The sequence below is a fragment of the Gymnodraco acuticeps genome, unplaced genomic scaffold, assembly GCF_902827175.1.
Source record: "Gymnodraco acuticeps unplaced genomic scaffold, fGymAcu1.1, whole genome shotgun sequence".
Lineage (NCBI taxonomy): Eukaryota > Metazoa > Chordata > Actinopteri > Perciformes > Bathydraconidae > Gymnodraco > Gymnodraco acuticeps.
In genome coordinates, this window is record NW_022992289.1 from 755,322 (window position 1) to 781,880 (window position 26,559).

A 26,559-nucleotide genomic window follows, 5' to 3' on the forward strand; every position below is an offset into this window, starting at 1 on the left:
GTATTTTTTTGCTTTTCCACTAGAGGTAGTTCCGGCTCAGGGCTACTTTTTCAACTTTTTTCTGGCCCCGCAAAATCGAGGTTCTTACCGGGCCAACAACCGGGCTGAATATGCTAAACTAGTCACGTAAACACTCTCGACTGCTGAATGGTCAGAGAGAATCGCTGGCAAGGGGGCTACAACTACAACAAAATGAACACATTTTACCGTGATTTAATTGTAATACACGTTTCAAAATGATGCCGAAGTAATAACATACTGATACAAGTCTGCAGACAGACAGCAGGCGAAAAGCCTTTTAAAATGCGTGTTTTCAGAATGGAGATCGGATCGCTAACGTTATATATGCTTCGTCCACACTCACAACAACGGCCTATACAGACGTAAATAAACCAGCGACTGTATTCGCCATGACACAGACAGTCTGTGGTTTGTACTTGTGTCTAGTTTCTGAACAGATATGAGGAGCTGTGAGCTCTGAGTGCTAACTGCTAACGGCTGATGTTTTGGTTTTGTGGTTCGCATTGAAGATGACGTCACGGCAGTTTTACGCAGGGTCGCTCCGCCTACACTGCGTTACTATAGTTACTGCTCCAGCTACTAAACTGTAATGGAAATGCAGCATAAAGTGAGCCTAGCCTACCAAGGCCTAAGCCGTGCTTGGTCCTGCAGTGGAAAAGCGCCATTAGAGATGTCCCGCCCCTTAACCTACAATGTGTTGGAGTGCTGGCCAATAGAAGTACGAGTGTTACATAGTGATGTCTTTATGTTATACAAGGAGTCCAATGGATTCAGGCATGCTTAAAAAAGCACAATAGGTCCCCTCTAACATGTTGGTGAGATTAATATTCCATTGTGAGTTGGGTGATGGAATATTCTCTGGCAAATTGTTAAAGGAGGTTAGGTATACAAGGATGTTTTACAGAGAATAAAAACATGATTTGAATCACCAGTATGATTATCAAATTGTGTCATGTATTGTAATAGAAATGGGATAGTTTCAAGGTGACTGTATTGCCAGTGTAAACATGTGCAGCTTGCCACACAAAATAACAGAAGGCTAAACAAAGGCATGTTATCCACGGCACGATCACGTACAAAATAGAAATACAGTAGCTCTTTAGTATTCTTGCAGGGTCTTGTATGTAACATATATGTTTTCCCCCTTATTTTTTCTTGGTTACAGAAAATCCAGCTTGATGCACAGAAACACAGAAAAACAAGTGTCTCTCTCTAGATGCTTAAATGATGGGAAAGACCAGATTTACAGTAGGAAATTGGTACTGGGACTATTAACGGAGTATTGATTGGATCAAGTCGAAATAAATGAACCATTAATACAGAATCCAGCTTCTCAGAGACTTGCTGCTTTTCTTTATTATATAGAACTGGATATCTTGTTACAGGCACATTCAAATGTATCTCCTCAGGGTTTAAATCAACATTTATTTGCACTTTATAGGTTATCGGTTAATTAGGCAAAATAACAGATTTACAGTAGCATAAATAAGGATTTGTTGCAGCTCTACTTACAGACATCATCCAACCTCCCCCTAAAATAAAAACCTCTAATATAAATGTGTTTCTAAATCCAGACTGGGCTTGGTTCAACTATTTTTTTTCACTATCTGGATCGTGTCAAAAAAGCAATCACGGAAATTGATCATTATGAGACCTGTGTCCGGCACCACAGGTTAAATTACATAATAGCGTTTCCGAAAGACCTGAACATGGATTGTAGTGAGCTGTGTGTTCCCAGGGAGAAAATATCACAGATGTCTTCTGTAAAAAGCTGTTCTTAAATATAGTGCAGCCTCTCCGACGAGTGCAGCAGGATATTTAGAGAAGATGGGTACATGCGTGTCAAAGTGTGTAAGTCTTTTTCTTTTCTGTTGCTCACTCATCCCTCCCTTATCCTCTCTTCTCCTCCCACACATTTTCTAAACGGCCGCTTCTGCCTCAGAACAAGCTCTTCCATTAAAGTGAATTGCTCTTGATGCAGAGGACATTTGAATGGACCCCACGATTATTTTCATTATTTTCGCGTTCACACCAAGTACTTTTCCTACAATAGTTCATGAGAACTCTTTTAGTTCTGATGAACTAAAGCAGATCGCGTTCAGGTTCACACCGCAATGAGTTCCTGGGGGTGGATTAGGCAAATGAAGCCGCTGACGTCACTTCTTCTTCTGCTTTGGGTTTACTGGCAGGCCGCAAACCACTTCACCACGTATACTGCCACCCGGAGTCCCCGGCCGGAAGTCTCCGGAATTGGGGACCGGCTCATGGAGCTTCAGTAGAAGCTGTTGGGAGCCTTCCGAGTAAATCGCCAGAACGCCGACACCTCCTCATCTCCACCGCTCCCATGTTTTATTTTGTGTTGCCATAAGTTAGTCTCTCTGCATTTGTGCGCTGGACTAATGCTAATAATGCTAATGCGAGGATAATAAAATTGCGGCTTCACAAAACTTTTTGGGAGTTTTACGGGGCGTGGTTTGCAATCCGCCCAGCCAATCAGACATAGGAACCTTTTTCTCCCACGAGTTCCTGGGGCTTTTTGGTGTGAACGCAAATATATCGGTGTGAACGCGGCTATTATACATGAGCTTAACAGTGTAATGTAGTTACTTAGCCATAGGTGCTTATTGACCAAAACATGTCATCTTGTGGGGTCACAAAGCTCCAAAGATTATCATATTAAAGCCAAATTAATCTCCCCCTTTTGAGTAATAAAGTGCATTTAATGTCATTTGTGAGACTGCACCACCTCTTTCCCCCCTCTGGGTGTTTCTCAATGTCGAGGAGGCTTCCTTGTTAGCACATGTACCTCAGAGTCAGTTGCTTCAGAAGCGAGGCAAGAATCCTTCCTAGCCTCGGAAAACGAAGAATGGTGGAACAGGTGTGCAGGTGTGCGTCATATGCGAGGCCCCGCCTTAAATGGAGCACGTTTTCCGCCAAAGATTTTGGAAATTGGTCTGTGCATTGTGGGGATTTCAAAGATCAGAACTAAAGGTCCCATGTCATGCTTTTCCGGTTATTACCCGTCCCCTTTTTAGGCATGTAAACGGTGTGCAGAGTCAAACCCCTCAAAGTACACCCTGTAGCGAGTAAAACTCTAACACCGAAAATACCTCCCCCTCGTTGAAGATACGTCATTGTCCATTGTTTACTTCCTGGGTATCGTGACGTAGGAATGGCCAGTAGCCGCGCCCAGAGCTATGACGCGATACGGTCATGCGTTACCCGGAACCAAATGGACCAATCAGTGGAGCCGTTACGTTACGTCCGCGGAGCCGTTACATTAAGCCCCCGCTGATTGGTCCAAATTGACCAATCCACGGACTTCCTCACACACATTCTCACAGCGTTTATCAACCTTTTTCTTTTTCTAAAAAAAGAATAAAGTGTAAAAGGGTGATTTGTAAAATATCCATAAAGAAAAAGTAAATCTGTTTACAGTTCAGTTTCATCTGGGTGTTGAGAGAGGTTTCCATAGATCTCTTCATGTTGCTCTCAAAGTGCACCAGATTGATGCTTTTAACTTCAATATTTAAAAATAAATCTTCCCGGGGGAGCTTGCCCCCGGACCCCCCTATGTGAGGTCCACACACCACCTATAAAAATAGCACTTGACCCCTGCTTACACCTATATGCCGTGAGCTGATTATCGTGCCTTCATTGTAACAGTCGCGGGTACACTGTGTGTATGCGTGGGGAGTGTTGCAGTAGAACATTCCACTGTAGCGCTGGTACATTAATGGGAAACCCTAAATGTTTGAGCACCCTCTATGAAACGTCAAGCTACCCCACAGCACCCCCAAAAGAAATCTCTGGCGCCGCCACTGAGCCTGACTATTTGTGTTGGGGGGGCCCAACTTTTTTTTCTCTCCAAAGGGGGGGCCTGACAGAAAAAGTTTGAGAACCACTGCGTTAAAGGCAGAGAGTGAAATTCAGTGAATACACGTACTTTACAGAGATGCTGTGAGAAACCAATGTGAGTTTGGAAAATTGCACAATATAAATCTATTCCAGTAGACCTCAACAATGGAATTATGATCAGTGGAAATGGCCATGACATGTGACCTTTAAGACTGCGGAGTCTACACATGTGCAGCCTCGAAATTTCCCACAACGAAGTACGCCGGCCTCGGTAGAATTCCAAGCATCCTGGACATTGGAACAGTCCTTCGGCGGGACTCGATGACATAGTATCCTTGAAATAGTGGCTCTGGAGCAGCCTTCCTCGACATTGAGAAACACCCTCTGATTGAAACCAGAGCCCAGTCTGCTCTGTTTGGTTAGCTGTCCGGCTCTGTTGTGATTGGTCAATTGCTTATAGATGTCCCGCCCCTTAGCGTATCACGTACAATGTGTTGGAGCCCTATCCAATAGAAGCACAAGTGTTACAGCGATGTCACTATGTTACAGAAGTAAACAAAGGAGTCCAATGGAGGCAAAGGAGAGAAACTCCCCCTGGATGGAGCATTGGGATTGTAACCATTGCAGACCATTTACATCAGGGGGGTCAAACTCAAATACACAGTGGGCCAAAATAAAAAAATGGGTACTAGTCGAGGGCCGGACTGGTTCAATGTTTATTGCACAACTTATTGAAATGAACTTATTGCACATATTAAACCTGGAACTAACAAAGCTTCAATTATTGCCTATAAAAACAACATGAAACATTAAATAATCAGTTGCATTCATTTCTTATGGCTCTATCTGCAGCTTTTCCGGAGTCATTTCTTATTTCTGCTGGAGTAATACAGGAGCTGTAAGTGGGGAGGGCCGGTCACATCGGTTAGAATCAGCTAAGTGCATTGGAACATCATCTCCAAAAACATCTCTCTTTACATGGAAAGTGGTCTGAATTGAATGAGAGTATTTCTTGTGCTCACTGAAAAAGGGTGAAACAGCGGTGAGTCCTCGGTGACACATTTTAGAGACATATTTCCTGTAGCAGAGAGAGCTGGCAGCTCACAGGGGGCTCAGCGCGGGGTCGTCTCCGACCAGTTTCCTTCTGTCTCTGTTCCTGTCTATCAAAGCTTCTCCTGCTCTGCTGCACAGACATGGGGAGAAGAGAGACATGCAGAGAAATGGGTTAAAATGAAACGGATGAAGACCGGAACAAAGGAGGAATGACATTCTTCAATTTTTTATTAATAAAGTCACTTCAACTAGGACTCATATCACTGCTCCATCAAAAGACACCTCTGTCTCTGCCCCCTGCTTTGCTGTTTTGGACCGTTTTGAGCCTATGACTCTGTCCTCTGTGCAGGAGATTGTCTCCAAAATAAAACCCTCTGGTTCTCCAATCGACCCTGTCCCTCCTCGATTTTTTAAAGAGGTATTCCTCACTATAGGACCTTTTGTTCTTCACGTTTTTAACAGCAGTCTGCTCACAGGGGTTGTTCCGGAAAATTGGAAACATGCCGTTGTACAACCACTTATTAAGAAACCTAGTCTGGATCCCACAGTTCTTGCAAACTTTAGGCCCATTTCCAAATGACCTTTTATGTCAAAAATCCTAGAGAAGATTGTATACAGTCAACTTCTCGCTTTTCTGGAAGAGCACAAGGTACTCGAGGTCTTCCAATCTGGTTTTAAAACCTTGCACAGCACGGAATCAGCTCTTTTAAGAGTTTTTAATGATATCCTTTTAGCAACAGACTCAGGTGAATGCATTATCCTTTTACTCCTTGATCTAACGGCCGCTTTTGATACAGTGGACCATGAGATCCTGATAGCTCGTTTGGAGCAGTGGGTGGGCATTAGGGGCAAAGCCCTCGAATGGTTTAGGTCGTATCTGACTGGTAGGACTTTCTGCATCAGCCTTGGGGACTCTGAGTCCTCGTTTGCTCCTCTTCTTTGTGGGGTTCCACAGGGTTCAGTGTTAGGCCCCCTGTTGTTCTCCCTGTATTTGCTCCCTCTTGGGTCCATTCTTAGGAAGCACGGTATCGCTTTCCATTGCTATGCAGACGATTGCCAAATATATGTGCCACTTAAAAAGAACGACTTATTTTCAATTAAACCGCTGTTAAACTGCCTTGAAGACATTAAATCCTGGATGTCATGCAACTTTTTTAAATTAAATGATGACAAAACCGAAGTGATGGTTTTTGGTGCCCCTCGGACCACTCCGATAGACCTAGGATCCCTGGGCCACTCCACCAGGCCTACCATCACAAATCTTGGCATAAAGATGGACCCTGAACTCAAGCTTGACAGCCAGATCAAGGCAGTTGTATATAGCTAACAGCTTCTTCCACCTCAGGCAGCTAGCCAAAATAAAGCCTTTTTTAAGTAGTGACCTTTTTGAAACGGTAATCCATGCCTTCGTCACCTCCCGCTTGGATTATTGTAATGCACTATATATGGGGATAAGTGCATCCTCCCTTGCTCGCCTGCAGATGGTGCAAAATGCAGCAGCACGGCTACTAACTGGCACACGCAAATACGAGCACATTTCCCCCATTTTATCTTCACTCCACTGGCTGCCCGTTCATTTGAGGATTCATTTTAAAACTCTTTTATTTACTTTTAAAGCCCTCAATGGCCTGGCCCGCCCTACCTCTCTGAGCTGTTACACAGCTACACGCCCACTCGCACTCTCAGGTCAGCTGATCAGTAGCGTAGAGGGGACCGTGCTTTCCCTGCTGCCGCCCCTAAACTGTGGAACGACCTGCCCTTGCTCATCAGACAGGCTCCCACACTGACTGCTTTTAAATCTCGTCTTAAAACCCACCTCTTCTCCTTGGCATTCAGAAACAAGTAGATTGTTGCTTTTATTTGCTTTCAGTGGTCTATTGTTTTTTATTATATGGCTGTTATTTATTTTTTAATTATTACGTTTATTCTGGTTTGTTTTGTGTTTGTATTTTAAATGTATTTATATTATGTTGTGTGAGCTTATCTCTCTGTTCAGCACTTTGGTCTGAAGGTTTTTAAAGTGCTATATAAATAAAGTTGGATTGGATGAGCCAAAAAGTCAGAAATAATTTGAGCAATAACTCAGTGGGTGAGAAAGTAAAGAAAAAGCAGAACCGGTTGCTTCACACAGCGAGCGGTGGCTCTCTGGGGGATTTTGCCCACTTTGTCAGCAGCTGTCTGACCTGAACTTTCTTTGATTGGACAAAAAAAGGCCACTCTGTCAAACCTCCAGTCGACTGTGACCTTTAGCTGAGAGTCTGCTTTCTGACTCATGACTGTGATGTTACAGAAAAACAGACGAAAGAGAGATGAGTGGAGGCACATACATATGTCAAAACTAGCTCATTTCAATTGTGTTGTATTGGTGCATACAGATCATTGAATGGGTTTGACAAGTGTACAAACCTGTAGGTGTTTCTTTGCCTTTTATGATCTTTGCAATATGTTTTAAATAACTATATCAGTGCTCTTATCGTTGACACAGTTGGATGTTTCTGTTTCTCATAAATTCAAACAAAGTAAACCCATAAGAGTTTAATTACCAGTGTGCACAATACAACTAATTACCCTGAAATGAGATAAAAGGGACCCTTTATTATCGAAACTGAAAAAGAAAACATGGCAATATAGCTTTAATGGATTCGGCTGGCCTGTGTTTTTCTTCATTACTGTCAACAAACCCCCCGTCACAAATATCAAGCTGCACAAATGCAGATTAATTGAGCCCATTACAACTGAGTTTTGTAGTGTAGAGCAAAATGAAACGAGAGTAAATGTTGTTTTTGTTTGAGGTAACTATCCTCAGACATGGATTCTGTTGCTCCACTGAGTCCTTACATCAGTAGGATGCTTAATGTGGGGTTGACACAAAGTAAACGGCTGCACCTGTGTTTGCTGTGATGATGCAACATGTAAGCCAGTGTGGCTCATTAATGCTTTTTTAATAGGTTTTACACCGAGATGGAAGCAGAGCGCTCTGTGGCTGGATAACCAGCGCTGAGTCGCAAAGGTCGCAGGTGTAATGTATCTTGTCTAATAGTAACTAATGAATATCCAGCAACTGGCTTGAAGCGAACTTTTTTTCGTTGTCCTTGAGCAAGACCCTTAACTTACTCCATTTATATAAGTCTCTATGAATAAAATATAGGAATGCATGGCTCTAAATACAACTGGTTTTATTCCTAACTCTCAATGCACGGATGCTTTACGGTCAGGAAGGATTAATAGGCGCTGAGGAGTCTCTCTTTTTACTTTGAGTAGTTTTGCCTTTTTATCCTGATATGGTCTTTGTGTGGATACGAGGATACGGTACTTCTTTATTTGAAACCATGCAGATAAAAGGCATTCAGTCTTGCTGGAGGTCTTTTAGTTAAAGGTGGGGTAGGTAATTTAGGAGAGACCAGCTTGAGTGCGCTAGAATTTGAAAATACACAACCGGAACAAATCTGCCACTTCCTTACAGAGCCCCTCCTCCAACACACACGAACGCACACATGACCAATGAGGGCACGAGATAAGTTTGTGCACAGATGGAAGGCTGACAGGCAGGTAGGCCATCCAGTTACTTTAGCCGGGCCGGCTCAGATGATTGGTCGTGCTTTTTACAGCACCACGGCTTCCACAGATGACATTTTTTTATGTATTTTTTGTCAAAGCATTTAAGATATTCATTGCTATCGGGATGTTAAAAGCATTCCATGGAATATAACAAAAAGTGTATCTCGAGCCGGTTTCTCAAACTTACCTACCCCACCTTTAACATAAAAAAGTAATTAAACAAATCTTTCAACATTTGCACTTTAAACATTCCTTTTATGTCATTAACTTGTAAAAAATAAAGCATAGAACTACAACTCTTATATCAATTAATCAACTTCTTCCTCAACCCAATAGTTTTTTGTTGAGCGAGCGAAAGATATCACAAATGAACAACTTTAAGAAATACTTTTTTTATGTTACACATCAAAGTGTTTGCTAAATGTCTTAAAGAAAGTCTAAAACCTATCGTTCATGCTGCCTGAAGTGGTGTTATATAATAACACATTCATATTGGATATTAAATGATCTGTTTCCTGTACGGTACGTCCACACAGCAGCTTTTCAAAAATCTTGAAAATCTTGGAGCTGGGCGTGTCTGAAAGCTTGGGGATTTTTTGCGAGCAACGCGACCAACAACCAATCATATGAATCTCCCGCCCCCGACATACAAAGCAAAAAACCCCGGGGATTTTATGCGAGCAATATATATATATATATATATATATATATATATATAAACTCCCCAAACAGGCGAAAACCTACCAGTTTCACCCACTGTCTCTGCCACCTCCCTCCATGCCTGGTTCCTCCGGTTTGTATCCCGTTAATAGTTCTGGTCGTAAAGAACCGGGTGATTTGCTACCGTAATTTCTCGTTTGGAATATGAGGAAATGAACTGCGGTCTGGTTCTCCCTGCTTACACGCGGTTTGATTGGCTAGCGCTTCTACTGTCAGAATTGCATAAACGGGATTTGATTGGCTGACGCTTCCAGCTCAGCTTCAAAAGTAGAACATTGCTCAACTTTTGAATCCTGGAAATCTTCGCTTCGCTCCCCCACAATGCAGTTCGGCGAAAAGCGAGGCAAAGTGACGTCATCCCCATTCAAAGTCAATGGGCAGAGAAGCGTTGGAAGATTTGTTTAAAGCTGCTGTGTGGACGTACCGAGCTTCTTTTAGAAGTTTTTTTTCATTCTTCATTTCATTTAAATTTTTCATGTAATCGTCTATTTGAATAGGGACAATGCACATTACATCTTCTTTTCTGTGAAATGGTACTGGATGTTTTATGTCCTTTGTGTGTGCTTATTTCATTATTTAAAGAATTCTTAAGGAAAATAATTACACTATAAAATGGGGAATTATAAGCTTTTTCCAGAGCTCTTTTGGGATGCTGGTTATTTAAAGGTGGGGTAGGTAATTTTGGAGAAACCAGCTCGAGTGCGCTAGAATTTGAAAATACACAGCCGGAAGAAATCTGCTACTTCCTCACAGAGCCCCTCCTCCAACACACACGAACGCGCACATGACCAATGAGGGCACGAGATAAGTTTGTGCCCCGATGGAAGGCTGACAGGCAGTTAGGCCATCCAGTTACTTTAGCCGGGCCGGCTCAGATGATTGGTCGTGCTTTTTACAGCGCCACGGCTTCCACAGATGACTTTTTTTAATGTATTTATTGTCAAAGCACTTAAGATATTCATTGCTATCGGGATGTTAAGAGCATTCCATGGAATACAACAAAAAGTGTATCTCGAGCCGGTTTCTCAAACTTACCTACCCCACCTTTAAGGCCTTACTGATCATGCCACACGAAAGGCCTAAAAGCTAAAGCAGAATGTTTCTTTGTAATTCCTTAAACTGGATAAGAGCTACCAAGATGATTCACCACTAGAGTACTGCTGGAGGTTTGTGAAATCTAATCAATAAGAGATCTGATGTTTGCTGTGTAGCATCAACAACAAACCACCAACACTATTTGGTTTAGCGGCTCAACATTGATTTCGTCATTGATGTTGACTCAGAGTTAAAAGCTAACCAGAGTTAACCTTGTTCATTTGGAGCTCAACTAACGCCTCTAACATTTGACATTAAAAAGGTTGCGTGGGTTGCTTGGTAAAACAGACTTTACATATAGTATCACATACAAAATGATTTCCTGTAGTATTTTTACCATCTGTCTTCTGTAGTGATATACATAGGATGAACTTAATAAGATGATTTGCTCTCTCTACAAGGAGACTTATCAAGAGGAAAACATGGATTTACTTGCATTCATTTGCACTGCATGTCATTGACTCAGCTCTTAAATGGTGTGTTAATCACACACACCTCCTCTAAACACACACTGCCAACAGAAACGCTCAGGTTCGTTCCTCTTCCCGACAGCTTTTATTCATTTCTGAATAATGGCGTCCCATTTAACAAAAGCTTAAGTGCAATTAACTTCAGGTAAAGGCTAACAGAGTCCGTTTTGTGTGTGTTTTGTCTTGCAGTCCTGTCAATGAAGAGCTTCAGATAGAGAAGTACTCCTATGCAGACCAGCTGCCGGTGTCTGAGATCATCCATCAGGTAAGAGACGCACACACACACGCGCACACACTCTTCAGGGTCATTAGGGGTGGGACACTCAAAACAACAAAAAAAAGGTCCTCGATGATATGATCCCGAAATATTTCTTATTACTTGCAATTTCTATTTTTCATTATAATAGCCAAACACACAAATGCATATTATATTCCCCCCCATTGCTCTTTCCTCACCTCGTGTAACCCCAAGAAGAAGAGGGGTACACAATCATTCATAAATCAGTCAAAGTTCAAAGGCTTTGTTTGTCATATGCACAATAGAAACATTAACCAGTGGCGGAGGAAGTACTCCGATTTTAAATAAAAGTATCCATACTTAATTGTAAAAGTACTCTGTCACAAGTAAAAGACCTGCATTCAAAACCTTATCTTGAAATACAAAAGTATTGCTCTAAAATAAACTTGAAGTTCCACGTGTAAAAGTATTTATGTGTAATGGCACATTTCAGAATCGTGTATATATATATGAGGTCGCATTCACACCAGTCTTGTATAGTCCGGTTGAATCGAACCCTGGTGCGGTTCGTTTGGGTCGGTGTGAACGCAGTCCGAGACCTCTGAAGTGAACTAAACAACCGGACTCTGGTCCGCCTAAAAGAGGTGGTCTTGCTAGTGATCTCTGGAGCGGTTCATCGCTGGTGTGAATGCAGTCCGCACCAAAACATAGGAAGCGTAGTATTTACGTGTCACAAGAACGCGGATGTCTTCAAAATCGTTAGCGAAAGAGTGAATCAGAATGAAGTGTTGAACAGTGTCGTGTAAAGTAAAAACAACTATCAAACTAAAATACATAAAAGTCAGAGCCACCTGCCGTCGGTGAAACCCCCTCCTTACGTGCAGAACGTCTCATTATATGTGTTATAATGTTTTGTATCGCACGTTGTCTGATTATATAATCATATGTGCCGTCCACCATAGTCTGTTGATATGCTCTTCAGATTAACAACAGCATGAAAATAACCTGCCGATGCTCCATGGCGGAGGCTCCGGTAGAAATGGCCGGGATTTGCGTTTGTACCCCCTTAATGTCTGACCAATGGTTGAACAGCATTTCCGAGCACATGACTTGTGTTTAAAGTTTATAGCCCGTTTGAATTTTGCCCGTGTGAACGCAAACCGAACCTTCTGAAAAATGAAACAATGTAACAAACTGTGGTCTGGTGCGCACTAGGGCTGCACAGTTTTGGGAAAAAATCTAATTGCGATTTTTCTGACAAATATTGCGATTGCGATTCGAATTGCGATATTTGTTTTTAAGCGTAAGTTTATTGTAAAATGTGGCCATAACTCCGGCTAGGAAGGTCGTATTCCCGTCTCTAGCGCCCCCGCAGCCCGAGCTACGAGTGAAAGAACTAAACTTACATGAAACTTCCGTTGGGTTGCTTTAAAGTCAAGCTTCAGTTTAAGACTCACCCTGTAATAGAAACATGTGATGGAGCATCACTAACCTGACTCAGATGGTTGGTTTCACCAAAGCATCTAAAGCTCCATTGGAAGCCATTTGGAAAGGGCAGGCACTTTCAGAAGCACTTGGCAGGTGATTGGATCAATCTGTCTATCACCTTCTATCATGGGCCACTTCTGATTGATTAACAATGGATGGTACATGTGGAGCACAGCACTTCTGATTGATTAACAATGGATGGTACATGTGGAGCACAGCACTTCTGATTGGTGTGGATGACTGACACACAAGAAAAAAAAAAAAATTGTAAAAAAAAAAAATGTTAAAACAAATTGCAGGCTTTGCGATTTGATAATCGCATCATTTAAAATCGCGATTTCGATTTAAAATCGATTAATCGTTCAGCCCTAGTGCGCATCAGAGAAGCGGACTATTAGGTGTGAATGCGACCGGATTACTGGATTTTCATGCACACAAATCGCCAAACACTACAGGAGAGGTAAACCCCCCAAACAGCATGATAGGGCCTCTTTAACATAACAGTAAAATAAGTATAAATGGTGCAATAGACAAAATGACTCAAATGGGTTGCATACTGTGGATTTGTATAAATAGAAATATACAAAGATCCTCATTACAGATGAACCCTTTTAAGAACATAAAAACATCAAGCTGACTATACATCGTTCTTCGATTCGCCCTTATCTGTGCTCTGGTATATAACCTTCCCAACTTTCTTTCTGTTCTTTCACAGTTCTTATATGATGACATTTTTTCAAATTCAGCAACCTTTTCCTTTTCCGTTTCCCCGACCCTGAATAGCAGGTATTTCTTGAGAACATTTTGCCACCCTATCATTACTGCTGTCTGGGTCCATTTCTCTATACATTGAGAAAGTGCAAACCCAAACCTCCAATTACCTCTCAGGAAAAAAAAGATTTGGACAGAATTCGAAATGTGGACCTATGACATTTATGAGTTAGCTGTTCCTCCAGATGTTTCAGATGTTTGGGCACAACCATCACAACACCTTGTCTCTGAATCCTTTAATTACATGTGAGCACATTCATCTTCATCAAATGAAACACACAAATCTTTCTCCCAAACACTTCTCAGAGTTGCCAGCATCGGTGGAAGAAGTATTTAGGTCTTATACTTGAGCAAAAGTACCAATACATGTCAAAATACTCCATTACCAGTAAAGGTCCTGCAATTAAAATCTCACTTATGTAAAAGTACTGAAGTATTATCATAAAAATGTGCTTAAAATATTAAAAGTAAGAGTCAATCCGCAGAAAAAGTGCCTCAATATGTAATATATTATTAATACATGACATTTAATTGTTAAAATGGTTGCATTGAGTAGTATTTTACTTTATTTATACAGTCTGTGCATCTGATACACAAATTATTTATGTTTACGACTTTCTTTGTTCATTTCTTTTGTCGAAAATTTGATATTTTAACCCGTTTGTACCTCAAGCGATTATTTTTTATGGTTTAATCTTTAGCGATGCATTTTGTTGAAAGTTCATCAGACGTTTTTAATGCTAGATCTTCATCTTTGAATCGTCTCTAAAAGCTGTAAGATAAGAATAGTGAAGTTACCTATGAGATGTAGAAGTATAAAGTAGCATTGAATGGAAATACTTAAATAAATGATAAGTAACTCAACATTGTTCCTATATAGAGCACTTGAGTAACATCACTGGTAGCCAGATATTTACAGTATCTCCCCTAAACACAAACATTTAATAATATTGGCATACCTCATGTCATTCAGCAAACTACCTTCAAGATGTTCTGATCGCGAAAAAAAATTAACACCCATTTTATTTGTGGTGAATCGTCAAATGTCTTTTGTGGGTTCACATGTTTTTTTCAAGACACCTGTTGCTGTTTTTGTATATCGTAGCGTGTCCACACATTCGTCCTCAATTTGGACACAGAACAGAAAGTTATCGGCAACAGATGTCTTTGTGTCGTTTCCATGGTGACGGCTCTTAAGTGAAATGCAAGTGCCTCCTAGTGTCGGTGTGAAGGGGCCACCGTGAAATCCAGCAGAATGGATAGGTAGGATTGTGGCGAGAAATTGTGCATTCAGCCCATTCCCAAATGGATTGTGCCTTTCAATGGAGCCGACCTTCACAAATGAACACCTATTCCTCCTCATTCCACCTTTTGAACGTGTGCTCGGCATTCAAAACACACAGTCTGTGATCTTCCATTAAGAGCCTTTAAAATATACTATTTCTATACTTCTCCTTCAACTCGTGCTGCAGAAAAGTAACAAAGTCACATTCATCTTTGCCACCGGCAAGAGCAGACATTTACGTGGAGCTTACATTTGGGGTTCAGCTGCCTCTGAAAACCCATATTTAAAAACATTAACACGACCATCCTCACAGTATTATCCAATGCTATATCCTAACAGAGATGGATAAATGGTATATCCATTCTGTAGCAGTATTTGATTTCACCTTGACAGCTTCAGTAAGTGACAGTGAAAGCTACATCTTGGCAGGATTTATTTCAGAGCTTTCTTAATGGGTTGCCTGCCCTGCTTATGTACACATGGGCTTTAACCAAATCAAAATATAATCATCAACTTAATGGATAAATCACATCCCTCTTGTATTCACTATCCTCATGATTAGCTTCTGTAATCAATATTTTTATTTTAAAAAGGTGTTTTGGGTATCTGGAGTGCCTCGAAACCCACCAACTAAAGTGCTTCAAGGATACAAATGATTTTAAACTAATTAAAAGGACCCTTTTTTTTTTTTTACCAAAGAGCTCCATCTAGGCTTCTGTCTGTATTCAAGCTAATTGCGTACCTACCCTTCAGCTAGTTGGAGCACCTTGTCATTTCAACAAAGCTATCTTTTTATTTTAATATTTCAAAGTCAGCTTTATTGTCTACATGTGTTATACATACAGAAATCTTGAAATACCGTTTCTCGCAGTCCCACAGTGTGACATATATACATAGAACAAGATACAAAAAGGGCCTAGATAAACGGGGTATAAGACTAAGTAATAGTACATTACAGGTCCCTTGTTAGACGCTTTTATCCAAAGCGACTTACATACATTCAGTACTGTGGGCAATCCCCACAGGAGCAATGTGGGGTGAAGCGTCTTGCCCAGGGACACAACGACATGCTGGCTGCAGTGGGGTTTGAACCTGTGACCCCCTGATTTGAAGTCCAGCACACTATCCACTGAGCCACAGCCTCCCTAGTAGTATTAAGTACTTTTTTTTTTTTTTTAAGACAATCCACAGAACATGAATTAATATTTACAACTTCCATGCAGTAAGTTTGAGCTATAAGCATTCTGTCTAAAACCCCTTGGGATGTCATATTGCAATCTTACATAGGGATAATGAGTAATGACTTCAAATTAAGAACAAATCCAGATTTTTCAAAGGATGTTTTTGCTGAGGATAAATGGAACAATTCAGCTATTGTGTTTCCCACATTAATGCTTAAAAGTCATTTTTCGAAACTAATGCCAATCGTCAAACCTGGCCTTGTGATTTTTAAAGCCACAGCTGCTTTCTGGTTGGTTTCATAAGAACACAATTACCACTTCTCCAAAAAGACATAACATGATACCGTGGCTGTTTTTAATTAGTATGCAGATACTGAGGCATCTAATTATAAATCTGCAAAACAGAAAAGACTCGGTTGGTGAGGATAGATCTGTGGAAATGCTCTTGGTTCTGTAGTTTCTCTTACAAACCTACAGTCGAGGAGGAGTTGCTGACATTTGAATTAACTCTGATGTTCTTCTCCTCTACAATGACTGTTTATACTAAAGGTCAGGTCCAGCTGACCAGCTAAGTTTTAAAAAAAATCGTAGAAGAAGTCTCCGGTTCTGCTGCTGTTAGTCTTTAAAAGGAGTCGCAGTCATTTGGCCCAGAGAAATGAAGCTGCACGGGCCGGAGCACTGTCGGACGCTTATTGAGTATCGAGATGGGAAGCAGGAGGGGTCTCTGCGCCCGGCAGGAAATTGATCTCTGAGAATTGCCTGGAAAATACATTCTGGCCTCAGATCGGCTTCCCACTGCTCACATAAGAAACAACCTCGTCAATAATGTTCTCAACACAGAAGCCATCACACTATTAAAGGTTATTAAAGCCATTTACTCTCCGCCGGCTTCATATATTTTTTGTCTCCATAAATTTCTTTTTGTCTACCCCTACTCGTCTTTCAAATGCACCCGCACGAACAACGCAGAAACAAACTCATCGACCCGGCGAGCCCTGTCAGAGATTTTGATTATCGGCTAGCTCTCCTGCTGGGTGGAGGATGGGAGCCCTGACAGACTGAGTCACCTCTCCCCCCTTCATCATAATCCATCTGCACTGCTGCAGAATGACCAATGTCCAGAAAGCCTTTTGAGGGCTCTCCTCTTTTTGATTAGCTGTCATATTGTGTGCGCCACTCCTCGAGATATCTTTGTTTTCGTGCCACCGTGGCAGCATCTGTTGTTGTCGCTGATCAGATGCACTCATCTGAAGGACCCGATGTGATTGAATCTCATAAGATTTGATGTCTAAAGTATTCCCAAGTGGTGCAATTTCAGCTGTGCCTCCAACAAAAAAACGAATCTTCTCACTGTGTTTATCTTCAAAGAAAACCATTTTTCCATTTCAATTTTTGCCAGTAGACCAGGCGACGGCTTGTAAATAGAAAAGTCATCACAGTGACTGACAGCGGGAATATAAGCCTGTGCTGTATGGAGTCTGTACAAACTTTCCGCGTGTGTGTGTGTGTGTGTGTGTGATTAATGCCCTGTCAATGTTGTCAGCTCGCTCTTGGTGACAGGTTGAGTCCCCTCTTCCCGACACCTTCCCTTCTCACCGCACACATCTCATCATGTTGCCAACACCTGATCACAATATATTCAGCGCTGGAAATAACGAGTAGGAGCTCCTTTTTTCACTCTTGTGTATTCTGCTTTTCTTTTTCATGCCTCGCTGCTGTGAGTTCTGGTCTCTGGCGTCAAATTGTTATTTGTTCTTTTACCAGCTTGACGCCACACCATATGGCTTCAGAGAATTGAAAGTGGAAACACTGAAAATTAATACTTTGCCTCCCTTCAATCCTACGCCAAATCAACACTCTCTAAAAGTGGATGTAGGGATTGTGTGGATCACACGCCAAACCCACTCCGACAAGCTTTTCCTGTGAATGAAAACATTATATCCTCTTGAAAAGCAAAACATGCTTTATGAGAGAATAATACACCCACTGCTTTGTCTGTCCAAGCACTCAAATGTCCGGGTAATACAGTGGAGTGTCCTGGCAGAGAAGAAAGGCTCCTGCCCCCTCATCAACATAAATTTGCTGCAGTTTTCACCTTGACTGTTTGGCAGGGCGTCTCAGACCTCCCTCAACGGCCATTAGCATCCTGGATGACCATGTTAATTAGCTCCAATCAATCAGATGGGTAGCTGTTAATTGATTTTACTTGTGAATTGAATACGCAACACAAAGCGTGTGTAATGGAGGCGTGCTGCTTGAAGTCCTTGAGATGTGAATGGTTCCCTCAGTGAAGGTCAGGTTTGTTCTCTAATTTCTGTGCTTAATATTTTTCTTCAGCCTCCCGTCTTTTTCTTAAGAAGCTGCATCTTTTGAATGTGTGGTAGTGAGAGAAATCTCATACAGAGTAGGCTTGTTTGTTTCATTCCGTGGTCGTGGCTATCCACATTTAATATTCAAAGTAGGTTTTGAATAAGTTATTGAATTTAGGGCTGTAGCATTTAGTCATTTAAGCAATTAGTTTGCCGACAGATATTGAGCAATTTTAATAACAGATTATACGTTGAAGTCATTTATCAAGCAAAAGCTCCTAACATTGCTGGTTCCAGCTTCACAAATCTGTTTCCTGCTTCTCTGTTATAAATATATAAGTATTTCATGTTAAAATAACCGTGTGGGTTTCTGGCTGCAGTTGAGACAAAAGGAGAAATCAAAGATGTGACCTTGGACTTATAAAAGCCTTTCTTTCACATATTACATTAGAGCCTGACCAATACATCGTGTTATAGTTATACGGGGAGAACAGTATGTGTAGATCTGTAATTTTTGAAATTAGTGTGGTATGTTCGGAGGCAGAACAAAAAGTGACCAAACATCGTGACGAAAATGGCATATTAATTACTTAAGTGTATTGGTGAATTTTGTCTGCATATATTGATCACTATTCTGTAAAGAGGACATATTATGCTCAGAAACTCCCTCTGTAGGGAACTTATATCAAACAATACAGGAAAGGGAAAACCCGCAAAAAAGCCTAATCTTTAATAACCAAATACATATTTATTTACTAAATAAATACATTGGGCTGGCTACATTGCATGTACTAAACAAATGATCAATTAAGTAGTTGATTTATTTGTACTAGTTGGAAATGTGTAGTTATCACTCTTGTCCACTGACTTTCTCTCTTTGCTCTTGACATATGCTCCTCTCTCTGCCGGCGGTGCTGACTTGGCTTCCTGTCGCAATTCATCCATCTCCTTTTGCTCTTCCTTACCCGAGAGGCTTGCACTTACATACCCATATATAAATACACACACACACACAGTCACGCACACGTCTTCCTTGCATTGTCACGGAGGTCAACTGCCCCCAATGGCCGCCTACTCCCAGTCGACTCCTATCAACATCGTCTGCTTTGTCCAAGGTTCAAGGTTCTTTATTAGTCATACAACCATAGCTACAAAGTAGTTATGTCGATGAAAATCTTAGGTCACAGGCTTCTCCAACAGTGCAGAAGCCTGTGACCTAAGATTTTCAAACGTCCTCCAGATGTTTAACCCTCAGCTGCTCTTCCTGTCTTCCCGCCGGAACCCTTTGTCTCCAAGGCTGTAGCTGAGAGTGTCTCAACTCACTTTTTATTTTGTAACACTGATCTGATGCATGTAGTGTGGTGAGAAAAGACGTTGAAAATGTATTTTGGACCACATTTGTTTAAAATGAGTGTCGCCTGAACTGTCAGGTCAGTATTCATGTTATTATGTCAGTCTTAGTGGGACAGATCACTGCTGTCATAGCGCTGCGTCTCTTAGACTGTAAAACATGGAGGACGAACACTCAAGCATGCTGTCAAATTGAATTGGGATTTGGGGAGTTCCAGCTAAACAGACGGGTCAAAATCGACAAGCGTTCAACGTAGTGCGAGGAAAATGAGATGCTTCAAAGCCGAACTGCAACCATGGCTGCTTTTTACAGTGAATATAACCATGATTTAGACACTAAATAATTACCTTCATCCTTAAATGTTATATAAGGTCATGCAAATATCAGGGCTTGTAATATAAAGATTGTGTACAGTACTTTTTAAAGAGCTGTTTCACTGCTGCTGCTGAAAAGTGACGCAAAGAGAGAGACACTCGGACAGAATGATATAATAATAACTCACCATAAGACCGAGGGGAACTTAAAAATCAGTTATTTTCTGTGGTTTCATCACTACGAGTGAACCCTTTCAAATTGTCTTTTGATTATTTTTCCTAGAAATATATTGACTGTAGCATCTTTAGGTATCCATTACTAAATGTGCATCAAGTAAACATGAAGAAAAGACCCCTAAACATGAATGTACTTCAAATATCATGGTTCATGTCCATTTCTTTATTAAGAATGAACACTCAACAGCTCTTCTATCTTCCTCTCTGGCGCTCCGTAGGTGCCAAATGAATGGATCAGATTTTAAATATCTCATGTGAAAAGACTAAAACTGTTCTAACTTTGGCAGAAATGACTGTTTTCACCATTCATATTATAGTTAGAAGTGTGAAAATAGAAATTCAGTTCCTTTTTCTAACAAAGGGCTATTTCTGTACCCGGCTCTTACTTTGACGTCAGACAAATTAAACCAAAATGTCTGAGATTTGTTTCTGTAGTTTCTCTTACAAAGCGCTGTTGAATCAGACGCTGAAAATATCCCTTTATAGTCAGAGCTTCATTGTTGCTGCTACTCACTGAAATTTGGTCGAAACGCTCAGTTTTTTCCACCAAATAACCTTCAGCTCAGTATTTGTCAGACACTATCCGCTAGATAAAGTTGATATAGTGAATGAATGGTGTTAGTGAAGGTGCCTTTGACTGGGGGATTGGCCCTTAAAGGTCCCATGTCATGGCCATATTGAAAATAGATTTATATTGTGCAATTTTCCAAACTCACATTGGTTTCTCACAGCATCTCTGTATAGTATGTGAATTCACTCTCTGTCCTACACGGCTTGTTGGAGCTCCTGCCCCCCCCTCCCTGTGAGCCCAGTGTGTTCCGATTGGTCGAGAAGCTGACAGGCTCGTTGCTGCTCGCACACACACAGACACACACACACACTGCTGCTGCAGGAGCAGACAGGCTTGGCGATACAGCGAGAACAAGCGAAACTCATCCTGAGCACACACAAACACTCGCAGCCGAAGTAAAAACAATAAGTGTGTAATATTGAGTAAGAAAAAGGTTTATAACGCTGTGAGCATGGGTCTGCGGAGAGCATTTCTCCGCGATCCCAACTTAGCAGCCCGAAAAACGTTTACCCATTTAAACAGTCGTGGTAGATACCTTGTTTGTTTTAAACATCATAAATACACAAACAACAATGAATACTTACAGGTTCTGTACCCGATTTGGGGAGGTCTTTTCTGTGTTAGTTTTACTCGCTACAGGGTGTACTTTACATGCCGTTTACATGCATACAAACCTTCATAAGACACAAGGGGACGGGTAATAACCGGAAAAGCATGACATGGGACCTTTAAATAAAAGACAACTGGACATTACTTCAAATTAAACCATAATATTACACCATCATTTATTTATTGAAGTACATTTTGTATCAATAACATATGCATAGTAGCTAAATACCAAAACTGTAAAATGGCCATTCAATACATTTGCCTACAAAATGTAGCCAAATTTAACAGCAGACATTTCTTCAGCATGACTTTCAGTTAAAGAGTCTCTCTTATGCTTTTTGGGGTTTCCCCTTTTTTGTAATGTGTTATATACGTCGTTTCTTGAGCATTTAAACGGTCTGCAAAGGCTTTCATCTCCAACTTCCCTCCTTGATTGGACTCGATGCCGTTTCTACATGTGCTGTAACAAGAAAATGTCCCAATGTTGTGTCAAAAAGAAAAGAAAATCTAATCTAATATCCTACAGCTCCTCTCAAAATCACAATATAACATCAGTCCTGTTTTTAAACTCTGATTTTGTTTGAAATAGGATTATTGCTGTTCGTTGTTTGCCAGTAAAACCTGAATGGAAGCAGAAAGTCTTCACCCTGAATGCATCTCTGATCACTCACTGTTTGCGCTTTAGCATTCTGGATGGCAGTGGAGCGTTATTGATTTCTTTCTTGATTGAGCTGTTAAATAAATTTCAAGTCTGCCGTAATCCAATTTTACTCCTGTCCCAGTCTTTCCATGTCTGGAATTGGCAGCGCTGTTGCGTCCTCATGTAGTTTGTAGTGAAAAGAGCAGCTTTAAAGGCCCCCAGAGGCAGGACTACACTCAATGAAACTCACTCTTCGCCTCACATACCAGGAGCCGTAAAAGTAATGAGAAATTACAATAATTTCAACCAGCCTGACTAGTTTATATTCATTACTCTAAGGAAAAACATAATGATGCCTGCTATAAATGATATTTCATGAATAAAATCAGGTGCGATGTGTTATTTAAGACTCGCTGTGTTATGCATCGGGTCAAGTTCATCATCACTGCCTCTCCATTAGCTAACGAGAGACATGTTCTTTGTGTAGCAGGAGCGTTACGGTCAGTCATTAAAAAGCCGTTGTTTTTGTTTCAAACTGACTGGCTGTCTCTCAGAAAGGAGATAAACAGGAAACTGAATATAACTGAAGTGTTCGATGTTCTCAGCCAGTTCTGGGAGCATTTCAGGCGCCAGAAACACATTTTACTGGCATTTGGTGCTCAGTGGGTGGTGATTTCAGTGCTGCACATATTTAACACTTCAGTATATGCCAGTCTCTTTTATGCACCAGTGCTGTCCACTGCACATATGCCAATTCAGCAGTTTTCAACCTCTCATAGAAAGTGTAAGTCAGCAGAAATGTCTACTTGAGTTGTTCAGGTCAATTCACCTCTAAGCGGCAATTAGACGGTTTCAACACCCAAATGCCATCAGTCATCAAAAATTTGATAAAAACGATTCTGTCTGCACTGCAATTGAGTCACTAAACGTTTCAAACGCAATTTCAGATTTTTTAGGTCAACATTATTATTATAAGTCGTATTTCTGGTTCTCATGTAATTCTCTGGCTTGTTATCATGGGCATTTCTTTTGATTCTTTTATTTGTGTTTGTCACTGAAAAAACAATACTATCAATTATTTTTTAGACAAATAATTATTACATCATTTTCCCAAAAGCTATTTTTTCATTTAACCACAGGCTTTTCAACTTTCTTTAAATGTTGTCTGAACTAAAGTAGCTACACAACCTTTCCCACAAATAACATCACCCAAAGATTGTCTCAATTCTGATTTAAAATGCTCTTAAGAGAATAAGTAGAGGACAAATAACACCAGACTTTAATGGCAGAGGTCATTTGAACGTGTGTTCGATACTGAAACATCGATCAGAACAATATTCACTACCCTTTTAGCTCTGTGATGGTTTGTTTCCCGACTCTTCAGAAAAGTAGCCCAGACTGCTGAATGCTGCCTATAGGAGCGCTGTGACGCTAAACCATTACATATGCTGTAAAACCAAATAGAGAGGCGAAGTCCCTCCCTTTCCGGGGGGGCTCCATGGGACCTTATTTCGGAAGAATCATGTATTGAAGTCAATGGAGAGAGAAAGATTATCTTTCGATCCCGTTTGAATTGTGCCACGAATTACACACATGATGTTTGTCAATTGAAAAAATAATTTTGCAAGTCAAAAAAATATAAATGTGTCGTAAAACTGTGAAGTAACACTTTTTTTTGTGAAACCGCTCAATGAACTACATCTCCCATCTCGCACCACACACCAAGACGGCCGTCACGTTGGAACATCTCACTTCTTTCTTTCAGAATGAGGCGAAAAGTATTAAAAGAGGTGAAAATCACTACGAGTCTGGAAACGTTGAGAGCTGTGCATACACACAAGGGGAGTTAGTCGGTTCCGTAAGAGCCAGCATGCAGGACCGGGATTCTGGGATTTGTAGTCTTTCTAGTTGCGTATTTTTCATAGTCTTATATTTCAACAGTTTTACGACAAACTGTGAGTTTTTTGACACGGAAATTATTTTTTTAAATTGACAAACATCATATGTGTAATTCATGGCACAATTCAAACGGGATCGAAAGATAATCTTTCTCTCTCCATTGACTTCAATACATACTTTTTCCGAAATAAGGTCCCTAGTAGATGGGCGGGACTTTGCCTCTCTATCAGTGAGCTTAAAAAAAAAAATCTTCAAGCCTGTAGAATGGGATCGATGTAAGTATAGTGACAATTCCCCATATTATAAACATCTCTTTTCTTATTGTCACTATCTTGTTTTACAATGGCTAGTAATAATGCCCCGATACTAAGCTTTAATGGCGTGGCTCCATATCTTGCTGACACTGTTGGATGGACTTCAGAGAGGCTGAATGGACCCTAGCGCTCATCCCAGATAGAGGAATCCCATCTCCTACGTATTGATGTCGCAGCTTTACTGTATGTTATGAGAGTGTGGCTACTCTTGGTGCTTTGGGTTATGCCTTTTCTGACTGCTGCTTCCTTGCCTCCCTGGATAAAGGCAGCATGTATAGCGAGGGATAACAGAAATCTCTTAAGTGCGTCTTTGCACCCTGTCTATAGCTTTGTCGCCAGTGGAGGAGTTAGGAAGACTTTTTAGAGGTTAAATCTCATCTCTCCGCAGAATATTTCAAATGCATTAGCATATAAATGTGCTCCTTGTGAGATGCATGTTTAATACGGAGGAGATCTAAAAGTATAATCATACACAAAGTGATGATGTGGCAGTGAATGGGACAAACACAAGACAGGGGGGGGGGTGCTGATGAGAATTACCACCCGCTCTTTGTATGAACCATTGTGTGTGTGAGACGGAAGATAGTGTACATAAAGTGTGTGTGTGTGTGTGTGTGTGTGTGTGTCTGCCTGTGTGAATGACAGAATAATCAGCGGTGGCCTTAACAGGAGAAATATACACACCACAGCTAACCTGCAATCTCCCCCCCGCTCCTCTCCACTTTCCTCCCTCATCATCCACACCTTACCTCACCCCTTTTTCTCCCTTCAGAAACCAAAGCAGAGAGACTGGCACCCCCCTGATGGCTTCATCCTGGGCCTGTGGACTCTAATCCTCCTGGTGTTTTTCAAGACGTACGGCATGAAGCACCTCAAGCACATCTTCTGAGGCCTCAGCATTCACACCGCTGGATATCAGAGGACACAAAGTTGCAGATATGGAGCTGAAGGGATATTAGAGGAAAAGGTGTGGGGTGTGACAGGCTTATTTTTCCTGTACAGTGGAAAGGGATGTTGAGCACCACAAATGCTTTTCCAGGAACTGTGTGTTGCAGCTGGTGCCCTTTTTTAGTTTTCTTTTGGGTGATTTCTTTCCGTTGATGAAATGTAAGCATGTGTGTATTTTTCCAAATGTGACCAGGGACAAACACTTCAAAGTCATGCATTGTATGTGCAGTTCCTCAATACCCCGGACATTTTACATGTTGTGTTTTTCTTGGATTTGTATTTATTTATTTTGGTGTGGAAAGTGTGTTTTGAGCCATTCCATTGTAAGTCGGTACAAAAAATGCACTGAATTTAGTCAGCAGATAATTTAATGTATTTCTGAAAGCGCGCTGCTCTACATATTTCAGTAGTGGCGAAAAGCTTTATTGTTTAAGTGCTACTCAGTGTCTGCTCGGTCAGGAGAAGGAAAGTGTGTGATGAGGGCGGCTGATTGGCTGTGAGTGGGCTGTGAAGAGATTACTATTTAATGTCTCTTGTCTATATACATTACACCCCTTGACTGTCATATCACGCTCTTGAAGGATAACAATCGCACGTAATCCCATCTCGCCCGATGGACCCATCCACTTTCCCATTCACCAAATTGCCCCTCCCTGTGGAAACATCCATTAGCTCCCCAGCCGGGTACTCCGCTGATTGTATTCTGGATGATGGACGGCTATTTCGCCGGCCATTCCACGCCCGGCGCTACAGCAGCGATAAGTGAGTGATAACCTAGTAAGCTGCCGGCCGTCCTAAATGAATCTCCTCGGTGCTGTTTACCTCCTTTTGCCCCTCTCGCTTCCCCTGCATGTGTAACTCCTCTGCATTAGGCTCATTGTTGGACTGATTCTCAAAGCATACGGATTGAACCTGCGGTAGTTTGTCTTTGCTCCTCGGTGCGAGGATCATCCACTGTAACTGTGCTCTGCAGCTGAAGCAGAAAATAGATGGGATTGGAAATGAAACCATATGTATCAGAGGGCAGCTGCTGCGTCAGCCACCAAATACCTTTTCTTATGCATTATGTATGCGATGCTTATTTCTTCTTCCTCTCTGCGTATAATTTCCTGTAATCTCATTCTGCCTGGTCCCCTCTCCTAGAGAGCAAGATAATTGTCATACCCTGATTAAAGATGAAACACTAAATTAAATGAATGCTTTTGTTGTTGTTTTCCTTCCATTATTAATCTTTATAGATAACTACCCTTTTAAAGGTGGGGTAGGTACGTTTGAGAAACCGTCTCGAGATACACTTTTTGTTATATTCCATGGAATGCTCTTAACATCCCGATAGCAATGAATATCTGAAGTGCTTTGACAACAAATCCATAAAAAAATGTCATCTGTGGAAGCCGTGGCGCTGTAAACAGCTAGAGTCCAGGGGTCGGCAACAGGCGGACCGCGGTCCGGATCCGGACCCGGACCCGGACCCAGACGCCGACCTATACGGACCCGGAGCTATAATCAATACATTAATAGGGGATTTTTCGGCACCTCCCGCTTTTTTAACGCTGATTTGGGTGACTTGTGTAATTCGTGGAGAACCGAAGAGTTTTCGTTTTGGGGGTGGGGATTCCGTCCGTCCGT

General features: G+C 41.3%; 1 protein-coding gene across 1 annotated transcript in view; it reads left to right on the plus strand.

The window, feature by feature from the left end:
- pigk (phosphatidylinositol glycan anchor biosynthesis, class K) overlaps positions 1-26,123 on the plus strand; it is a 40,513-nt gene extending 14,390 nt beyond the window's left edge. Inside the window, exons 10-11 of the mRNA XM_034207728.1 lie at positions 10,965-11,040; positions 24,755-26,123. Coding sequence (XP_034063619.1) covers positions 10,965-11,040; positions 24,755-24,871 — 193 coding nt within the window. The 3' untranslated portion in view covers positions 24,872-26,123. The remainder of the gene's footprint in view (positions 1-10,964; positions 11,041-24,754) is intronic.
- The last annotated feature ends 436 nt before the right edge of the window (positions 26,124-26,559 follow it).